General features: G+C 36.8%; 1 protein-coding gene across 4 annotated transcripts in view; it reads left to right on the top strand.

Moving 5' to 3' along the window:
• The window catches only part of HACE1 (HECT domain and ankyrin repeat containing E3 ubiquitin protein ligase 1), a 48,435-nt gene extending 31,612 nt beyond the window's left edge, over positions 1-16,823 (top strand). For all 4 annotated transcript variants that reach the window (XM_036380600.2, XM_036380602.2, XM_036380601.2 and 1 more), the window contains 6 exons: positions 4,443-4,639; positions 9,280-9,411; positions 10,111-10,209; positions 10,538-10,608; positions 15,390-15,503; positions 15,917-16,823. In XM_036380600.2, the coding sequence (XP_036236493.1) occupies positions 4,443-4,639; positions 9,280-9,411; positions 10,111-10,209; positions 10,538-10,608; positions 15,390-15,503; positions 15,917-16,019 (716 nt within the window). In that variant the 3' untranslated portion in view covers positions 16,020-16,823. The remainder of the gene's footprint in view (positions 1-4,442; positions 4,640-9,279; positions 9,412-10,110; positions 10,210-10,537; positions 10,609-15,389; positions 15,504-15,916) is intronic.
• The last annotated feature ends 5,643 nt before the right edge of the window (positions 16,824-22,466 follow it).

Below are 22,466 nucleotides of genomic sequence, written 5' to 3'. Positions count from 1 at the left end.
GAAATATAACTTTTCTAGTAGGATAACCTCTGTTAGCTGGTGGTATCTAGGGCTTTTCTGTGCTCTTCTTTAAGAACCTTTGTGCCTCTTGATTGCTGAACAAGATGCCCCTCTTCTGCATTGTCATGAAAAAACTTCTCTTGAAAGAAGATGTGATTCCCTGTGCATTCTTGTAACTCCTCCAAGTACATAAATTTATTTGCTATTGCATGCAGAATTTCCTTGGTGTTTAATCACTAATATTTGGAAGTATAAGATAGCTTGATGGTTTTTGTCATCGTGTTGTCATCGTGTTGTCTACCTGCAGTCTTCCTGTGATCTATCCTGAGTCCTGGACAGATTAACTCTTAACCTCAGGTTTGCTGTTTATCTTCCCTGGAAGTGTTCAGAGAACACTTGCAGTTCATTGAAGGTGCAGGCTCAGTCATCTTCACAGGGGAGCATATTTTACTCTTCTCCCTCAGTGTTGCTTTCTGTGAGAGTGACTATGCTGGGCAAGAGCCAGTGGAGCACAGCCAGTCTGCAGCACCATGCTGGCAATGCTTCCCTCAGGCTGCCCTAGTCACTGATCTGCCCACAGGAAAGTGGTTCTAAAGTAGAGGTATCATTGCAGTTTGGTGCTGATTTAAACCTTGGCCTCTGACATCAAGAGTGAGTAGAAAAATCATGAATGATTTGGGTTTGAAGGGATCTTAGATACCTTGGGCAGGGACACCTTCCTCTAGACCAGGTTGCTCAAACCCCTGTGTAGCTTGGTCTTGGAACACTTCCAGGAATGGGGCATCCACAGCTTCTCTGGGCAGCCTGTTCCAGTGCTTCATCACCCTCACAGTAAAGAAATTCTTCCTAATATCTAATTTAAACTTACTGTCTTTCAGATTTAAACCTTTGCCCCATATCCTGTCACTGCTTGCCTGTAAAAAGTCCCTCTCCAGCTCTTTTGTAGGTTGCCTTCTGGTTCTGGAAGACTGCTTGAAGGTCTCCCTGGAGCTTTCTCTTCTCCAGGCTGAAAAAAGTCCAACTGTCTCAGGCTTCAGTCTTCATAGGAGAGGTGCTCTGGCCATCTGATCATCATTGTAGCCTCATCTGGAATTGCTCTGACAGGTCTATGTCCTTATGCTGGGGCTCCAGAGCTGGCTGCAGTACTCCAGATGGGGTCTCATGAGTGTGAGGTAGAGGGGCAGAATCATTGCCTTTGACCTGCTGGCCATGCTGCTTTCATTGCTATGAATAACACTCACAGGCTAATTTCCTTGTGAGATACTCACAAAAAAGAAAATCTTACTTTTCTGTTGTTCAGTGTTACCTAGAGAATAGAGAAGTGTTGTTCTTGTCACCTCTTTTGGAAATGGCTGCTCGTGATTTTGGGTTCCTTACTGGTTTTGGCTTGTGATGATATGCTTGATTGCTGATTTCTGAATTGACAAGATGGCCTATTACTTACTTCTTTCTTTTTTTTTTTTTTCACTTCGCTAGAATAAGTATTGCAAACCCAGCAGCAGTCATTAGTCTCTGTTAATAAGGTCTAACTGGTCTTAGTAAGATCTTGTCATTCCAACATTCTGTTTTACAGGCATCCTGGAACTTTCTAGAGATTTATACACATTAAACTTGTTTAAGGTCAAAATGCTCATAATTCTTTATCACTTCTTATTACTTATCAGAGACAAAGAACTGGAAAAATTATGCCTCCACTTCTCAAAGTAGTTGCTTTTTCTGCCTCAATCACTGTGATTTATTTAAACCTTTCCAAGGCCTTTTCCATGAACTTTGCACATCTCCTAACTTCTTGTTTAAGGAATCAGAGTTGCTCAGCAGTGAGTACTCCTGAGAATATTTGTTTTATTTTTGCTAACTCTTGTTCATGTCAAATACAAGTTATCTGGTTATAGACATAGAAATTCCCTTTAGCTTCTTGTCAGGCCTTAAATAAAGGAGTATGAATTCTCTTGCAGTCTAAGACTATTTTCATTCCTTTGGTTTTTCACCTTGCACTGAGATCCTTATTTTCTGTAGTGAAAGTATATCCATCTGCTGATGGCACTGAAACCACCAGTTGTGTGCTAAGCCCTTCTGTGTCTGAGGAACACTGTGAATCTCTTTCAGAGAGGAGCTCCTCTTTTTAGCCAATAGACATGATGTGGAAGTGACTTAATTAGAAGCTGAAACCCGTATGAACAAATGTTCATACATTTCTTTGAGACTCAGGTGGGTGCATTACCTTTTTCCACTGTGGTGAGTTGGGATCTTCCTGCAACAACATCTGGTAGGTGAGGAAAGATCATTAACATATAGCTGATGACTCAGCTAACACACAACAAATGTGCTTTATAAGGTATTAGGTATGTAGTGTGCATGATTGTTTTTGTGTGTGTGCTGTGAAACCAAACAGTGTTCCATAGGTCTGCATGTTTATTAAGGCTGCACTCTATTCCAGATGTAGCACAGGGAGAAATAGTCAGAAATTAGTAAGACCTCTTAGGTTTACTTTTCTCACACTTCTTATCTATCAGCCTTCTGCTTAAACTGGGGAGGAGCAGATGGTTTCTCTAGTGCTGTTTTCCAGTTATTTTGTATTTCTTTACAGATATGGTTAATTTCCTGTTAACCTCTACCTTCAGCTTACAAAGACAGCATATAGATTCTTAACTGTCCTATCTACTCTTACATTCTACTCTATAATAGAAAGTAGTCCTTGAAATGGCATAAACAAAAGTGAAAATTCATTTCTGGCTCAGTGTATTTTGAACTGGAGGCTTTAAATCTTGAATAATGAATAATTTTGTCTCAGAACTTACCTGTATCTCTTGGAAGTTCTCTGTTGCACAGAACATACCTGCTTCTCACAATTATACTAAGATAGACTTCTCTTCAAAGGGGGAGGGGCCTCAAGGGTATACAAGAGAAAGATACATACATAGTATTTTGTGGGAGTCAAATTTTTCATGATAAATCTGGTGGAATTTTTTTATAACTGCCTGCTTGAGTCTATTCATTGGTAAAATATCTGCCAACCAAATGACTGAGCTTAGTGCTTTGGTCTCACAACATGCTGACTATGAGTGTACTCTCATCATAACACGTGTTGAGTTTCTTCTCTAAAGGAGCCTCTGATTCCTACTTTCAGTCTTCTTTTCCCACATTTTGCACATATCCCTCAGAGACATCATTATTTCTACATTACATGTATCAAATGTACATATGCTTGCTAGTTAGCAAAAGTGAGAGTCCTCTGGAAACTACTAGACAGCTGTTAGTTTTTTTATTTTGAGAGAGGTGGCAGTGATATTTAATAGTAAGTTATCCTTCTCCTTAACTGGCATGTTGCTTGATTTTATTTGAAAAACAAGCCTTACATCTGTGTACACACCATTGCACTGCTTGTCAGCTCTTCCAGGGAAATACTGTAACATTTTTTACACTTGGATGTTTTGCAGTGGCTGCTAACCTTTGAATTTTGTGTTTCTCTGGGGTACTGCATCCACAATCCATAGTGTGCTAAGGCTTCTCCTAATGGGCACCCTTATGACACTGCACAGTGCATGGAAGATGGTGAAGCAAGGACAGTACTTCCCAATAACTTGCTTTTCCCTAAACCTACTGCTACCCTCACCCTCTGTCCCTTTTCACAGATATTGTATCTGTCTTGGTAGCACTGAAGTATCTATCATGCCAGAGTTAAAATAATCGAGGTCTGCTTTCTTGTGAAGAGGGTTGCTCTCTTGCATATACTAGGGTCACTTTTTTCTGGGCTCATTTTCTCAAATGTGCTTGAGTGCCATGCCTGTGGAGGGGTTTGTAAATAGGCACTTTCTGTTCCTGGTAAAAGTCAGACTTCTAGCAACTCTCCTTTTAATGCTTCTAAATTACTTGCAAGTTCAGTTTGAAATGTAAAGTTCCTAAAATAATAATTTTAAACTGTATCATAGATGTCATTTCAAATATGATTATAGAGAAGAACACTGAAGAGTAATAGTTTTCTGGGTACAGGAAGGTTGTCTCCCCCTCACCCCCTAAATAGTGCTCTGAGGGAAAAGATAATATTACAGAGAAATATGGTATTTGCATTGCTAAAATTTAGGTAGAAAACTTTAAGACTTTGTAGGAAACATTTTGTGTTCAGAACGAGTAGATGCTTTTACTGAAATCCATTAGTGAGCTAAAATGGTGCAAATTGGTTTTTCCAGAGTGGTATGTCATTTGCTTCACTAGGAGGAAAAACATACAGAGGAGACTTGATTCTGTAGTATTTTAAAAATAGAGTGTGCACAGTTCTGCTGTAGATAGCAACAGTGCATCCCTTTTTCTCTTTTGCTATTACTGCATTATTCTGGTTCTCTCTAGAGGGCAATCTTCTACCATGTATTAAGTTAGAATCCTTTTTGCTTTTCGTATTTATTTGAGCAGTTTTGTCTCTTTGTTTGTTTTTTTTTTTTTCCTAGGCATACCTGTAAATTATCAGGATGTAGCATCTATTGATCCAGAGTATGCAAAGAACTTGCAGTGGATTTTAGATAATGATATCAGTGATCTGGGTTTAGAGCTGACATTCTCTGTTGAGACTGATGTGTTTGGAGCAATGGAAGAAGTGCCATTGAAGCCAGGGGGTGCAAGTATACTTGTTACACAGGAAAACAAGGTGAGTATACAGATTTATTCAGAAGATGGTAGTATAGTACAAGCCATTGGACTGACTTTCTCAATAAATGGAAGCACGAATGGTATACCTGTTTTGGAGAAAATACAAAAAGATTGCAGTTGCCAACACTCTTTCCTCTTTTTCTAAGTTAGCATGTTACAGAAATAGTACTAAAATTTTTTAAAATAGTTCAGATTAGAGGTTGTTCTTTCTGACAGAACTGTGGAAGGAAAATAGGATCAATTTAAATGAAGGATTTATTTTGAAGTTACAAATGTTCCTAAATTTAAGTCTTGGGTATATATACCAAGGAAGTAGAACAGTAGCAATTTCTAAACATAAAATTATAGGTAATGTTGCAAAGTGTGCTGCCTGCTAGGCTGGTCTGTAGCACTGTATTGCTCTAATTAAAATGCAGATAATGGACAGAGTAAAAGTCTGCAGGAAGATTCTTCAGCCATTTATGAGTCACTTGATGTGTATTGAAATAACCTACTTTAAAAATTTACTTTAATAGTAGCAGGTTGAAAAGCCCCTGATTCCTCTGAAGCATTAATTCAAAAAAAGAAATACAGGAAAACACAGCCAGATTTTGAAGATTGTCTAGAAATTATGATAAACACAAGTCTAATTGAATCCTGCAGTTCCTGACTAAACACTTCTGAGTAACATCAGGAGTGTCACGGGGTAGACCTGTAGTTTTTTTATAACATTGGCTCTTGGTCCTGATGTCTGCTTTGTGTTTTGATTTTTATTTGTGTTGGGCTGGCTGGGCCTGTTCTCTGTGCTCAGTAAGCATCTGGCTTCAGGAGTGGTGCAGCAGCTGCTGCCCTGGGGAGCAGCCACTTGGTGTCAGCCTTTGTTGCAAGGGATATTGCAGTTTGTGTTGGAGCAACTGGCACTGGATTCTTGGAGCCTTAATCCTCATTTTCATGAAGGCAGAGTGTCATTCCAATAGCAGGAATACATCTTATTAGCCTGGTTCTGCAGTGATTCCTGCAATACAGTCATTTGTGAAAGAATACAGATGGTAAAAGAAGTCTAATTGTGAAGGTAGTGGATGCTTAATTTCTTTATTATCTGTTGGAGAAAGCAAGAATGTTGATTCTTGTGTCTGGTCAGTCTTAGCTTCTCAGTATATAAAAAGGTGTATTTAACATAAATTGTAGTTTCATAACAACTATTTAAAACTCGTTTTCAACTAACATAAATAGATTTTGCCCACATGAGGCTACTACCCGTTAGCAGCCTTATTTGCTCTCTTAATTTTAGAGCTGGGGCACAGTCTAAAAAGGGTGATTGAAAATGTGTAGAGGAGATGCTTCTCTATCTCATCAAGCCTTTGTCAGCATGGCAGGAGGGGACTAGAGTTGGTGTAGCTTTACTTTGAAAGGTGGTAAGAAAGAAGTGCTCTGGTAGTAACTTTGAAGCTATTAATATTACTGCATTTTTTGAATTTGAACTTGCAAAATGTGAAGTCAAAAACCATCTGTAAGATGTCATTGTTTTGTTCACTGACAAAGATGTTGACAATGACTGTGATGTTGAAAATCAAAGATATGTATATTAGTGATTTTGGGATTTTTTTTCCTGTTCATCTAATGTAACATAGTTTTGCAGTATGTTTTGGCTTAGCTGTTCTATCAGTTTAAATAGGAATGTGTCTACTTTACAAACAAAAACCTCTTTTTCTCCTGCAAGTGATAGCTTGTTTTTTTTCTGCCTTTACCCAAGGAATAATAGATCACTGTTTAAAACTCATTGTATTTATTATAGCTCTGGGAGAAGAAAATTCACCTTCTAAAAGAATTTGCTGTGTATGCACACTAGCAGATTACCTGTATACGAATGAATCTTTATCTCTTAAAAAACCTAAACAACAAACACAGGCACAAAAAAATCCCTGTGCCAAAACCAGAATAAAACACACCCTTGCCCCTCCCTGCACAAAAACCACCCAGCAGTCCCTTTCTCTCATTGAAAGCTGAAACAGAGTAAATGCATTACCAGTAAGAGCTATTTGTAAAGTGTTATTTTCTTTGAATGGGGTAATTTTCTTTTCTTATGTCAACTGTGTAATAGGTGAATGGTTGTGGGACAATTAGATGATGCAAATATTCATGTCTTGCAATTGCTGTGTCCATGTAGCCCAGCTGAAATACAGTTATAGCTTGGTTCAAATGCCTTTTGTCATGGTAATGGAGAGACTTCAAAGGGAAAAGTCAGACTTTGTCCTGAATTTATCTTTGCTCTTTGCTGTGTATCGTTTTGCAGCTTTCTACTATTTAGGAAAAAAAATAAAATCAGGTGTAGTCAAGATTTAACTTTATGTTATATTAGAGAATGGTGCAGATCTCACAATCCTGTGGCTTTCTCAGTCCTCTCAGAACCTGTCTGTGAGCTTGCCATTCTGTTTGTCAGTAAAATTGCAGGTATTTTTTTTTTCCAGGCAGCTTTAAAATGGAGCTGCTCTCTGAATCTGAAAATCATCATAACCATTGATCCTCGTCTCACAGTATATGGGATTGTGAAATCGAGGAAGCATGATCTCTGCTTTATTTACCTCAAAATAAAATACAGAACAACCCCTCACCCAAACTAGACTTTGCCATTATATTTGTGATGCCCATCTAATGTGTGTTCAATCAAATCTCTCTTCCTTAAAGAAGCCTGGATCATAACTTTATGTACTATGTAGGAATGCATATGTAGATCTGAAATGATGTAGGTATTTCTGTTTTGTAATGTGCTCCTAAGGCTTCAGAGGGGAAAAAAATGTAAATGAAGTGCACAGAAAGCAAAACAAATTGACCAGGTTGTTTACTGACATGTATTATGTAAATTCTGTGCTACAGGTCTTTCATCACATGCCAGTGCTGATAGCCAGGATGCTTGGCTGTTCCAGGCTATTTTAAACATTTCTTGTCACACCTGAACTACAGCAGCTGCTTTTTCTCATCATTAAAGTGTTCAATGTAGTGTTTTTGTCAAGCATAAAATAAGTAATTTTTTTTAAATGGATTTTTCAAAATAAGGTTGTGAATTTTTCTTTCCGCAGCCCTGTTTTTCTGGGGAGCCTAATTTACAAAAGAACAGTTTAAGAAATGTAAAACAAGCATTTCTGATCATTGAAAACAACCAGTGTTAATATTGTTTTGAATCCTGGTATTCCAAAAATTTCTGATTTCTTCTGTATTCACAGAATAATAATTTTGTCTAGTGCACTTAATTTCCTTTGGCTGTCTCTCAGTCCTCAGAGAAGGGAGCTATCTTCAGCTCCACTGATAGTAGGAGCAACCTGGGGAGATTACTAGACTGAAACTAGATTTTTGGGACCAGTTCTGCAGTTGAAGATATTCTTAGGTCATGTTCTCTTCAGAGCATTTCACAAATTAATTGTTCTCTCAATTTAATAAAATGGTGATAATTCATTTGAAAGTATCTTTCAACTGCAAACAACCCCTCTGTACATCTGTGAATGTAAGGAGCTGGCTTCAACAAGTATCCTTCTGTTTTGAAATGTTGCATAGTTTATTCTCTTTCTCAGAAAGGGAGGAAAGAAAAAATGCTTGGTTGCTTTTGTGCAGGTTCAGAACATATAAGTTTAAGTTGAAATATTTTAAAATTAAAAATCAAAGTAGTATTTTTGTAAGATTGGTCTCTTGAAGAAAGCTGATAGTTGAGATGGTTTAATTTAATTTCATGATTTTCTTATTAAGAGTCATGATTACAAAGTCAAAACATTTCTTTGAACAGAGTACCTAAATAATCTAGGAATAAATTTTGTTTTCAAGTAGAAAACTATTTTCTTGAGTAAAGACACTTTATTAAACTTGTGTAATTTGGTCAGGGTAGATAAGACATTTTTATAGAATTTTAATGTAGGCACTTTTCCCTTCAAAAAGTTACTTGTCTCCTTCTAAAAGCCTTCTTCCATTAACGCCACCTAGGCTTTTGTGTTCTTAACAAAAGCAAAGTTCTGGTGGATTCCTTTTCTGGCTGGCATCTTTTAAAGGGAAAGGAGCCCCCAGATCTCTAAAACATGTTATAATCTATTCCCTGGCTATGATGGAAGTTGTTTTCTGGTGGTTTTCTTTTTTTAAAAACCAAGGAGATTTTTCAAGACTTTCTTTAAAAAATGTAACTCTGCAGGCTTTATTATGTATTATTTTAGGCTTCAAGAGACAGGGAGGGGAAAGCAAGGAAGCTTTTTGTTTCATGAGCATTCCTTCTGAAGTTAGCCCTTTTTCCTAGGTAAAGTCAGTTTGCTTAAATAGAATATTTTTGCTTACAAACATTGGTGCTTATGCCCTTAATTGAGCTGAACGGAAGTGGTTAGATGTGGGCATGACAAATTAAGTTTTGTTTGCTTCCTTTATCCTAGACTGAGTCCCCATTTTTGGACTGGTTTTTGTAACAATTCAAACACTTCTGTTTTGTAAATGTCTTAGGAAGGAAGGCAGAAGAGCAGAAGGGGCTTATTTTGGGTTGCTTCCACGTGAAAAATGCAAAGGGACTCTTACTATGTTCCAGTGGAAGAGATTTGTGATGCATTGAGGACTGCATTTGTGTGTGTGAGTTTGTTTGAGCACTGTGTGGTTTTGCTGGGGTCTATCTTAATATTGTTTTCTATGTTGCAGGCTGAGTATGTCCAGCTTGTGACAGAGCTCAGAATGACAAGAGCCATTCAGCCTCAGATAAATGCCTTTCTACAAGGCTTCCATATGTTCATTCCACCATCTTTGATCCAACTTTTTGATGAATATGAACTGGTAAGATGAAATGTCTACATGTTTTTAAATGCTTTGTTCAGCATATTTCATCAGCAGTGTAAATGATATAGAAGTAAAGCTCAGTAACCACAAAATAAAGATTTTGTAGATTTCACATTGGCTTTGCTTCCTGGGCATCTATCAGTGAGGATCTCAGTATTTGTATTCCTGCTTTTTCAAATTGCTCAGGATTACCATCTTCCTGAAACTTCACATGGCAGTTAGAAATGCCCTAAATTATAATTTCAGTATGGAATCAGTATGTTGTGGCCTTTAAGTCTTTGAATATTTTCCTTGAGGAGGACAGAAATCCTATAAGAGTAAGGAGATGCTGTCTGTTGTCTTTACATTTTCTGAGTCGCAGTGTCAAATTCCAGTAAATACTTGTTGGTGGTTTGATCTTCTGTAACCAACACATCTCAAATTTTCTCTGAAGCCATGGCAAGACTCGGAGGTTTTTTCTTGTAGGTTCTTAGGCAATAATTTTTCTCTCTTGCTAGTGCATACTTAAATTAAAGAGATCATCTGAAGTTTTCTGAATTCAAGAATCTTCATGTATTAAAATTTAGTTGTGGGTTCCATAAGGTTGCAATAAACTAAAAAAGCACTGCAAGCTTTCTACTTCTCAAAGTAGCATTAACTCTTGAAATAGGTGGTTAGTCAGGAGGATTAATGACAATCTATGTGCTTCTCCTGAAGGAGCTCTTGTTGTCTGGTATGCCAGAAATTGATGTGAGTGACTGGTTAAAAAATACTGAATACACCAGTGGCTATGAGAGAGGAGACCAAGTTATTCAGGTAAAATTCTTTATTTGTTTGTTTTCTTTTTTTTAACAATGTAGACTATTTAATTAAAAAATGTTGAAATTTGGTTTTGTTGTTGTCATTATGTGTGTGTGTTTGTGGAAGCTTATTTTGGCCTGAAATTTGTGGAGGGTTTTTTATATTGTATTTCTACATTAATTAACTTTGTTTATTTATTTATTTATTTATGAATTTGGTCCAAAAAATATCCATAATTTAAGTAGAAAACTTACATATATTCCATTTATTGGTTTTTTTCAGTATATTTTCAAGTACTACAAGTATTTAATGGAAAATACAAACTAATTGTTTTGTCATTTAGTGGTTCTGGGACGTGGTGGAAGAGCTAACTCAGGAAGAGAGAGTGCTGCTATTACAGTTTGTTACTGGCAGGTGAGACACTCTTCTGTAAGAACAAATACATTGTCTAGATACTCTGAAATAAGACAAGAGACTTGAGAGACCATAAAAGATCAAATAGAAACTGTTTTGCATACTGGTTGTTCTATATGTTGATGGAAGTAGACAAAGTGTGTGTTAATACTTTTGCTGTCTCTGTTGCCTGTAAAATGATTGATTACTTATTTATTATACTTGACCACTTTGCAAGAGGCCTTTGTTGCTGTCCAGGCTGTTCTTGACAAGGCTGTAGTGAATTTAAATGAGCTTTATATTCTTTTTCCTGTTGCATGTTTATGTAACTCTTGGCTTTTCCAGCAATCAGCTGAGGCTGTAATATATGAGATAAGTACATTCAGTCAATATATACAGAATATCCTTCTCCTCAAGCTGAGTTGAATTTAACTCAGTGCACTGTGTCAAGATAATTTAATTAGTGCACTGTGTCAAGATAAGTAAAGATGTAGCCTTATGGAAGACTGTCTGCTTTATAAAGGTTTTCTGTTCTAAATTCTGTTTGTTCTCTAGGGAAAGCCACTTTTATTTCCCTTACGGTTTGGGTGCAGTGAGGGAATATTTTAGCAAAAAATGCCCCTGTATGCTGGGTGAGTTGCTGAGCTTGTGGGTACAGACATTTCACAAAGTGGATCCATAGACATAAATGTGACACCTGAGTTGTGCAGTCCAGTCTTTTTCTGGGAGCAGGCAGAGATCACAGCATCTTCTTGGTTTGATGTTCCCTTAATATTCTAGGATTAGTAGAGTAGTTGACCTTTTGTGTATAAGTTTTGTGGTTAAGCAAAGATAAAATACAAATTAAGATCATCAAAACTACCTTTTATATTAAGGAATTTCACAGTCACAGATGAATCATCAAATGGTCTGGTCTCCAAATTCTGTTAGTTTCACTTGCTTTATTATGAATTTCCTTGGTTCTAGGGATCATGGATGATTTAAGAAGCTAGTTGTATGCACATTGATCTTTTTGTCCTCTGAAGAAATGATTCCTGAAGTTGTAACTGCACATGTGTGGCATGCCAACTGCTGGTCTTTCATTTTTAGTGGACCAGTCCATTTCTAAATCTAAACAGCAAATAAGGATCTTTAAAATGTAAGGTCATGTTTCAAATGCTTCTTAAAACATTCCAGATGATACTGAAGTGGCATTCAGTATTTTCATGGCGTTTGGGATAATCTACTGGACTCTAAGAGGTGCTTTCTGTCAAGTAAACAGTTACACTGTCTGATTAATATGTGCGTCAGCATTATTTGTTTTGGTCACAAATCACCTACTGTCTTGTTCTTACCCATTTGCTTGCTAGTAGGAAAGAAATTTTTGGTGTGGCTTTAAGAACTCTGGTCTAGAATTTAAAAACAATCTGTTAAGGATTTTTTTTCCCTGTATCATCTAGGAGGAACCCTTTATTTTTTCTTCAGTGTTTGAAATGCAATAGATGTATTTTCCCATAAATATTTAACTTTTGAAAGTTACCTCTAATAGTGATATGCAGCTGGCATTTTTGCACATAAATCCCCAGACAGTCCTACTTTCTTTTAAATGGAAGATTTAGATGCTGACTTTTCTGTGAGCCTAGTACAGTAGTCAGCTGATACCTTAAGTAAAATTTTACATTAAAATTATACCTGATTTCAAACTATGATGTTTTTCTGGCCTCAGTGAAGAATTTGTTTCTATGGGTACTGCTTTGCAGGCTATATTCAAAAGTCTTTTTTTTTCCCCTCCATTTCCCTTTATTCTCTTCTGTACTTTCACTTACTTGATTTTTTTGCGCATGCGTGAAGTGAAACTGTTCTTTCTTTCCAGTCAAAGACTATTAAATTAATCAAGTGAATTAAATAAAATAGATTTATGATTACATCTTCAGTGTTTCTCTGACATCTCTAAATATTTCTTAAACTTTTCCTTTTGCCTTCTTCCCCCATTTTTACATCTCTTTCTCTTTTTCTCTTATGAAGTCTTGCTTTGGTGGTTTCAGTGGAGATAACATTGCATTTGTTGTTAATACCAATTTTGAGACTCTTTTAATAGTAAAGTAATTGTCATGAGCAAAGTTTGAACATATTTGGAGGTCTTAGCATACTCAAGAAAAGCCTAATTCTTTTTGTGGCTCATGTTGGGGATCTGAAAGTTCACTTAGGATGCCATTTATTCTTTCTCATCTAACAGCTGCTTGAGATATTGCCAATACTCTACAAGCTTTTCTTATTTTTCCTCCTCTTGATCTGTTTGATATTTATAATAGTACTTGGCTAATTTATTGTTAATTTTCTACTGGCAACTTCTGATGGGGTTTTTAGTGAACAGTTGGAAGGAAGTGTTGACAGCTTGGTAGATTCTAAATGATAAATTCTACTTTATTTGAATTCTACAGCTGCAAAGATTGGATAGAACTTCTTTGGGGACTGTAGTTTTTGTGGAGCAATAAGCAATATGCTTATGCTCTTTTAAGAAAAATTCAGTATAGTTTTTAAATATGAAAGATATATGTCTACTGTCATATAAGAAAGCATAAGGAAACAAGCTTAAAATCTCTTCTACAGTGTTTTCATTCCAAGCAAATTTATGCAAAACTTGTCAGTGGAAAAATAGGTAGAAAAGTCGTGATTCAGATGTAAACGTAGAAATTTCCAAAGCTGTGAAATTGTATTGTTGCTCTTGCACACAGCTATTGTGATATTTCTTGCATCTGTTTAGAAGGTTTTCTTTACTATATTGGCAGTCTTTTGCTTGGAGAGAAAACTCATTCTTGGAGGCAAAAGTTGGCAGCAATCTCTTTCTTTTAAATGTTCAAAGCCTTGCCCATGCTTTATGATTTTCACCTGTTTTATGGAAAGTATTATAAGTTACATTGAAAAAACTTTTAGATAATAGTGGACTGAAAGAAGTTTTCAGCAGTTAGGTCTCTGTTTATTGCTGATTTGAATGTGGGATGCTTATCAAAGGGGAGAAAAAAAAAAGTCGTTGCAGGCAAGGCAGAACTGTGTTGGAATGTGAGCCAAAACTGTGGTATAAGAGTACTGATATACCATCTTTACTGCTGCTCTGAATTGTTGCTGTAAGCACAATTCCATTTGTATCAGAAATTATATGCTCCAAATAATCAGCACTTCTCTCTGTAGTGGTTACTTTGTCTAGCAGTGTTTGAACTATATGCTCAACATTGCTGTTGTTAAGCTGGGTAATACAGATTTATGTGTTGGATACTACAGCTAGCTCTAAAAGGTGTGTTTAAAAGGTATTACTGTGGGTTGTATCCCAGCTCCTTCACATTCAGCAGCAGCAGCCATTATGCTTGTGCATTTTGCCAGGTAGTTTTACTGTGAGTGGAAACATTACTGCTTCTGGCTTTTTTATTTTCCTTTTTCTTTTTTTTTTTTTTTTTTTTTTTTTTTTTTTTTTTTGAGTTTTTTTTTGGATGCAAGGGTGGTGCTAGCAAGATGTTATCTTGAAGTGTATGTTGGCTTAAGTTGATATTATGAAAATATCTGAATTTTATTCTATTTGTTAGTTTGGAATTACAGAGAGGGAGTCTGAACAATGGGCTATTGCCCATTTACACCTGGAGTAATCTTTGAATAATACGTTGGTAAAGGGAAAAAATGATTAAGTGAGATTGCATTCCTGAAGATGCTAGTGATTTTTTAGTGTGTTCTAGTTTTGCCATAGTTTGTCACTGGGCTATAGTGTGACTGCTGTAATGGTTTTATTAGTTACTTGAAATATTTGGTCTGAAGGAGTAAATGAACAGACATGTCAAGGACACTTTGGTCATTTGTCCCACAGATAGTAATCAGAGAATAAACTGTTTTGTGATGTAGCTTAAACTTGAAGCATAGACATGTTTGTCTTAGCTGAGATAATGCCACAATATTAGAAGGATATAAATCTGTTAGAAGGCATTCAAAGAGACCATGGAGATGGTGAGGGGCCTTGAGGGGAAGCTGTATAAGGAACAGCTGAGGACACTTGGTCTGTTCAGTCTGAGAAGAGGAGCCTGAGAGGGGACCTTGGAGAGCTCATTGCAGTCTGCAGCTTCCTCAGGAGGAGCAGTGGAGGAGCAGGCACTGATCCCTTCTCTGTGACCAGAGACAGCACCCAAGGGAATGATGTGAAGCTGTGTCAGGGAGGTTAGGTTGGATGCTAGGGAAAGTCTTTTCCCCCAGAAGATGGTTGGGCCCTGGAACAGGCTCCCCAGGGAAGTGGTCACTGCCCCAACCTGATAGAGTTCAAGAAGGATTTGGACTGCAGTCTCAGGCACAGGGTGTGGTCCCTGCAGAGTTAGGAGCCAGATTTCAATCCTTGTAGGTCCTTTCCATAGAATATTCTGATTCTATGAACATTCTGCAACAAAAACTGGTTATAGAAATGAGTCCTTCTTGCATGCAGAATTATCTTAAATGTCAGCCAAACAATATGGTGCCTATTGTCAGTGGACCAATGTATTACTTGGTCTTGTAATTAAAAACTTTTAAACAACAAGAATTTTTATATCAGTAAGAAAAAGGGAACTTTAGTAAAAGTATTAGTAACTGTCAAATTATCCTAAGTAAGAGATATTTTCACTGTAAAGATTACACTTATTATTATAAGTGTAATCTTTATATAAAATTAATTATATATTAATTTTTCTTTTTTTCACGTCTGTATTATACTGTAGGTGACAATAAGCTGAGTTTGGTCTCAAACAGTTCACCTATTATTATTTTGTCTTATAACATTATGGCACTGCTCTAACTTCTGTACATTTTCTCAGTTCCAGGGTGCCTCATGGTGGCTTTGCCCATATAATGGGTGGCAGTGGATTGCAAAATTTTACTATTGCTGCTGTGCCATACACTGCAAATCTTTTACCAACATCAAGCACATGGTATGTTAACTATTCCCATTAAAATATCTTAAAACCAGGGCTTTTTCATTCAGTCACAGTCAAAAATACAGTTCTCTAGAATATTAAAAGGTCAAAAAAAATTTAAACAGTTTCTGCAGTATTCACTCTCCAACATGAAAGTGGTGGGTTTATCTCAAAAGATGTTACATTATGTTTGCTCATTGTTTGCAACTCTAATTTGTCTAATTAAAGATGGTGAAATTAATAAAGGAATATTAAATTTAAATTACTGTATTATAACTTACTGAAGTGAAAAGCAACTTAATTTCCTACAGTATATTCAAATGCTCAGTGGTACTAAAAGTCTGCACAGGCTTTTTTTCTTCCATACATGTGATCTCTTCAGGGTTTTTGATCAGAAATCTTTACTGTTGATTTTTTTTTTTTTTCAGTATCAACATGCTCAAGTTACCTGAATATCCAAGTAAAGAAATCCTGAAAGACAGGCTTCTTGTGGCATTGCACTGTGGAAGCTATGGTTACACAATGGCATAATGAAGTCTAGAAAACCTATCTGACTGTTAATGTGCAATTTTGAGTGGCAGAAGTAATTTTGGAAACTGTCAATAGAAAAGCATCTTCAATGCTGCAGCCCATTGGCAGGGCTGGGTTTCAGAACAGCATCATCAGCTTTCCCTCCATTATTGTGTTGTCAAGGTAGCTCTGATACCATCATAACTAACTTCTCAGTATGCTGTATTTTCATTTTTTTAAAATTACAGATCTATATGGAAATCAGTTTACATGCTTTTCATTATTACTTCAATCTGAGAAAAGTTTGTCAGAATCTCTTTCCAGAGTTTACATTTGATTTCCAACTATGTGGGTAAATGACATTTGCATTGCAGTTTACTTTGCACTCAGATGGAATACTGCAAATGAAAAGACTTGTACTTTATGCCTTGCTGCATGTGAAAGTGCCATTTATTTTTGCAGACCACTACAGAAAGTTCAATTGGAATATTGTACAGTAAGACAGAGCTGATGTATTTTCCATTTCTTTGCATAGTAACAGAAAGAAAATTTTATAACTTTTTAGTATTCTAATGTATATAATATGTAAAGATTAGACTGTTATGACTGGAAAAACCCAACAGATTGAGTTTATCTAGTTTATATTAGAATTTACACTATATTCTACTAAATATTTAAAGTATTTGTGACTTTATAGTCAACTTGCAGTTCAGAATTTGTAAATATTGTTTAAGATCTATATCCATTGTTTGAATGCCTTTACTCTTTCCTTGATATAATTGTATGTTCAAAAGGTATTAATTAAATTTTAATATTTTAACCAGACTCTGAATGTGACAAATTTGTCTGTCTCTCTGGGCAGATTATTCTTTTTTCTATGAGGATTTTATTACTCTTTCTATAATTTAAATTGTCATGGAACCAGTATTTAAGGAGTCATTGTCAAAGTGTATGGATAGACATAAAAAAATGCACAAGGAAGTAAATTGAGCTTATGAGGGTAACTGACTAAACTGTGGTACTTAGAATCTCATGTCCAAAATTTATATAGAATTATTTATTGCTGGTTTTTTTTCAGATTTTATTTATTTTAATTTACAGCATACATAACCTCTCTGGGGGAGTGAGAGAGAAATCCATGGACCATCTTGCCACAGTAATTTCCTTCTGGACTAAGCTTTATACATGAACTTATTAGCTTCATTTCCTTTTTGGTTCTGTTTGTGCACATGTTGTATAAATGTTGGTTTAAATTCTGAGTCTGTGGCTGCCACATGAGGAGAACACCAGTTTTGAGTAGTGGAAAGAGCAGACACTTCCAGCAGAACAGTCCAGGGAAAGCTGCTTGGCTGTTGCTTTCAGGAAAGGGAATGAAGTCTTGAAGTGAGACAACAAAGTCTTAACAAACTCTGGCAAGGAGATATGACTAAAAAAAAAGTGCAATTGAAAAAAAACCCAGAAAATTTGGAAATAGAGTGACTACAACCAAATGGACTGAGATGAAATGAGGGGCAATGAAAAGGTCTAAAACTTGCCAAAATTACTCAAATTAAAATCCTGAAATCAGGGAAGAAAGGTAAATAAACAGAGAGTAGAAGAAACTAAAGAAATGAAATGTTAAGGAAAAAAAGGAAAAAAAAATCCAAAACCAAGTGAAAGCAATAGAAGTGAATGGGATGATAAGAAGTGCAGGGAAATGGACCAAAGCTTGCCCACTTAATCCTCATTGAAATCACAAAGATTTCATTCCCTTTCCTGAAAGGAAATGGGGAGATGCTTGAAATGGTCTTCTCTGGCATGCTTGAGGAAGCTTAGGCTATTTGAATAGGTCAGATATTTGAGAATGTGTGGGGTTTTAACATTTAATCCCAGTTGCTTTGGATCCTTCAGTTTAGCAAAAGCACTTGGCTTTCTTGCACAGCTGGGCTGTGCTTGGTTCCCTGGTTCTATTGCTTATTTTATTATGTGCTTCTGCAAGGTACATTGATAGAGGACAGTGTTTTGAGCAGTACAAGGTATTTGTCAGGCATTGGGTATTTTCTTTATGTAAACTGCGATTTTTGTCTTTAAGGTTTTACTCTAAATAGTGTTGTTTGTTAACTGCTATGTAGTGTGTGCTTTTTTTTTTTTCCCCTTTCACATGTTTTATTTACAGTAATATACAGCAGTTTCCAGGAAGCCAAAACATTCCATGCTCCTGCAGTGTTCAAAATAAGTTATACTGCAAGTCTGAATGAAGACAAAAAAGAATTTTTCTTTTTTTTCATGTCTGTATTATACTGTAGGTGACAACAAGCTGAGTTTGGTCTCAAACAGTTCACCTAGCATGCTTGGCAGCTGGCTTTGAAATGTAAGGGAGAGCAGAATTTTAATGCTCTCAACAGTTTCCTATGACACATCTCCCTCTTCCAGCCTCACAGTAAATTATTCTTGTTGCCTCTGTGCCCTATGTTATTCATGTCCCTTATGATGCATCTTGTAGGATTTCTTGTAATGTTTGCACTACTTACCCCCCTCAGAGATTAGAATGAAATTCCTCTAAAATCCTCCTGTAATAAGAAAGCACGATGTAAATATGTAGATAATGGGAAGAGAGCTGTTGATGCTGGACTCTTGGTATAACATCAACCTTGTTATTGCTTGTTTTGAACAGGGTTTTTTCCTGCTGAAACTGAACAGTGCTGTTGACTGCAGCTGACCATGTGAAGTTAGCAGGATTTAATTACTGCATTGAAAGACTGTTTTTAGGACACCTGTGCCCTATTAGCAACAGGGTATGAAAAGCCTGTTGAGAAACTATAACTTAATATAGCTTATAGTTTAGAATGGTTAATTGGTTTATATTTGTTCTCCCACTGTGCCAGAACAAGGCAGGGTGAGTATTTTATCTTGGAAAGAACAGAGCAGATGTCTTGTCAGACCATAGATCATGAGTGCTCATTAGCTTTTATTATCTTTATGAAATGCTAGATAGCAAAGCCTAGTTTTTGATGCTTGAAAATGTATTGTGCATCTAATGTTGCAAAACCATTAAAATCATAAACTGTGAAATGCAGCTTAATGACTTCTACTGTATGTTCCATAGTCAAATAAGATGGAAATTGGAATGAGAGGAAGATGGTGATTGGCCTGAATTTTCCAGATACGTGGAGACTTCCACATGCACAGTAGAAAAAAATGTTAGGATCACCTGTGCTTTAGAAATTATGGTTAAGTCAGTAGTTTATGCAGCTGTTGTTACTGAGAATTTTTAGCATATCCATAGAAGAGCATTTGTCTAGTAAAGTAAAACCAGCGAACTACTAAACTGATGCTAAGAACCAAAGCTTTAAATCAACTAGATTAAACCTCCTCAGGGATTCTTGAGTTGTAAAGATAAGTGATTTTCAAGTCAGAACATATGTTTTTATCCAGACTTACTATAGACAAGAGACTGTGATACATGTTTTATAGACACTTGTCAATTCAACAACATTTTACACTTTAAGGACACTAGCAGAGTTAATGTACTTCTGTGGGTCTAGCTGTTGTTTAGAGGCAGTAGGAGTCACACCACATAAAGAAACCTAGTGTAAGGTTACTGGCTTAGTCTTAGGTTAATTTCTGGCTAGTTTCATTTGAAAATAGCTCTGTGCAGTTAGGTAGATTGAAACATTTCTGATTATGTGTGTAAAGCAGCATTTCTAGTTTCAGTTTTAAAAATCTGCATCTAATTCAAACTAATAGAATATATTAATCCAAATGGAATTAAGATAGATTGCACCTTTAGTTTGGGTTTAAAAATGGCATTATTGCATGTCTTCCCATAAATGGTATATAATTTAGTTGAAGAACTTTGTTTTTGAAATGCTCACTTAATATGTTTGAAATGCTACAAATTGGACTCCAAACACCACTAAGAAGGGCTACAGTGGTTCACTGAAATATTTCCTCTGAAATCAATGTCATTTGTGTGTCAATCATTTGTGTTAGAAAGTGTCTCATTGAAAAAACTTTGGTCTCCTTATTTTATTAACTATATTGATATATTTTCTCTTATATCAGAGCCCTCCCAGATTTTTTCCTGATCCTTTTCTCTGAATGTAACATATAACCATTGGTAGGAATAGCAAATAACATCCCTAAATTTGTGTCAGGTTTTTCCTATGGGAAATTTAAAAAAAAAAAAAAGCTAATATGATTGGAAACTAATGCCAAAAGAGCAGAAGTTGATCAGGAGTACAAACACTATGAAGGGAAGTGTCCCTGAGCTCACTGTTTGCAGCTGCATATATTTGCTGCATTAAGTGTTTGTGACATTCTGTGCCAAGAGTTCAACTATTCAGTTTCATACAAAGCCAAGTGATTCATTGGGATTATTAGGATACTCCTGGGATGGCTTTGCCATTCTGATTGCCTCTGACATACCAGTTTGCTTAGATTAAAAAGCAATTGTTGCTGTCCAGTCAAATTTATAACCCCTGGTAAAAGGAAACTGAACCCTAGTGCTGTCCAGTATATAAAAACACTTTCAGTCTACAAATTACATGGATTGGAAAGAAAACTGAATACTTGAGGAATGATCCTAGTTAACATGCATAGGGCAAAGATTCCACAGGCATCTAATCGACAGCTTTCTGTGCTGGTAAGTTTATTCTGATGTATTTACATCATTGTATAAGCACTATTTTAGATTAATTCTTCTAATTGCTGTCTTTATTTCTACAAAGTGATGCAGCTATTGATTGGTATTTGGATGCCTGTGGATGTTACGACAGCATGGCTTTTTGGTGTAAGTCAGCTAAAAAGGGGATTGCACTATGGGGAATCTAAATTTTGTGCTAGATTAGGTCTGGAGAGGTGGCTTGGAGACAACTACTGTGCTTTACCCCTGATGTGTGGGACATATTAGGGATGCTCTTAGGTGTAGGACCATAAGCAAGAAAAAAGAGGAAATAAATGGTAGAGGTTCACTTCTGAAAGAAGAGTATCTTCAGGAAAGAGGTGTCGTGTCCTGAGTATAAATGTGGAATAACAGGGGTGTTTTGGGAACAGATATGTCATTCAGCTGGCAGATGGGACGAGTGCCTGGGCCTCGTAGAAATATGATCCTTTTTTCTTCCCTGCCTGGTCTGAAGGCTGCAGTCTGCTGCCACTGAGATTGGGAAGACTGGTTGGGCTCAGCCAGGAGGGTTGCTGGAGCATGGTGGATTTTCTTTATGTTGGATGCTAGCTCAGAATGAGCTTACTGCTGACTTGTCATTTTGGTATATCCCCCCCCTCCACCCCATGCCTTATGGCAGATTTTTTGGCAGTGTTTGCTAAAGTGAGTTAAGGTTCTGCTGAAAGGGCACCACTTCGAGTTTTATGTGAGAAGGGACTCCCTTCTGTGCAGGTGAGATGCTCCCCATTAAGCAGAGTGGCATGAATAACTGCTGAAATGTGTCTCCAGTTTAGGAAAATTCTAAATGTAAACTCCATGGGCAGGATATCTGGAGATTAATAGCCATAACTGTGCTTTTGGTCCTTAGCACCTTGACATAATTTTGAAATGCACTTTATTTATGTTGTGTGTTTGTTTTGGAAATGATCTCTCTGTGTCTTTGTTTAGGTTGTGGTTCTTTGTGGAAGTGTTTTTATTTTAGCGTATTTAGAATTTCCATCTTCACTATTGACTGGATTGTGGCAATTTAAGAACTATCTTAGACCAGGCAAATGTGTTTCCAGTCTTTGCTATTTATTAGAGTTTCTGTGAATTGTGTGACAATCTCCTGTGTCTTCACTGGTAACGCTACCAGAGGAATGGACTGAACTAATACAAATGTATGAGTGAACAACTGTGATAAACTTTAATGTGAAGCTATGCTTTCTATAAAGTGCATTAATACTTCAGTTTAAACTGTCTGAAAGTCCAGCAGTGTGTAATTACAGCTCATAGCAATGTGCACTCTGTGTGTGTGTGTGTAAATGCCTGAGGAAAAGGCTTTTCTTACTGTCTTTTACAGAAAAAAAAAGAAAAAGAAAAAAATGCCTTTGACCATATCTTTCCCTGCTGGCCTGTAGGTTTTGTTTCTGCTTGTCTCTCTGTCTTGTTTCCAGTACCAAGCTTCTCAGTTCCTCAGTCTTGACTGGTTTGATGTGAGTTCACCAGGGGCGTTTGCTCTGTCATGTATCTTTGTAGTTAACAGACAGCAAAGTTCAATGGACAGGCAGATGACAGGGAGGCTGCTGTGGCTCATGTTTGGTGTCTGCGGCTGGCACTGACCCCTTTGTCACCTCGGTGAACCCCTTCGTGTGTCTGCACGGAGGCTGTGCCATTGCAGTTAGACTGAAAACTTCTGAGGGATGGGGACAGCCTCTGTGTGTCTGTGTGACACTGTGCAGAGCAGATGAGTTTGGCAGGGACATGTGGAAGTATCCAGAAATAGTGTCTGTGGTTTTACCCTGGGTTTAGTTCTGTTGTTTGGGGACTGTCCTTGAGTGGGGTCT

The sequence above is a fragment of the Molothrus ater genome, chromosome 3 (genome assembly GCF_012460135.2).
Source record: "Molothrus ater isolate BHLD 08-10-18 breed brown headed cowbird chromosome 3, BPBGC_Mater_1.1, whole genome shotgun sequence".
NCBI lineage: Eukaryota > Metazoa > Chordata > Aves > Passeriformes > Icteridae > Molothrus > Molothrus ater.
Note: the sequence above shows the minus strand (reverse complement) of the source record. Positions and strands in the feature narration are given on the sequence as shown.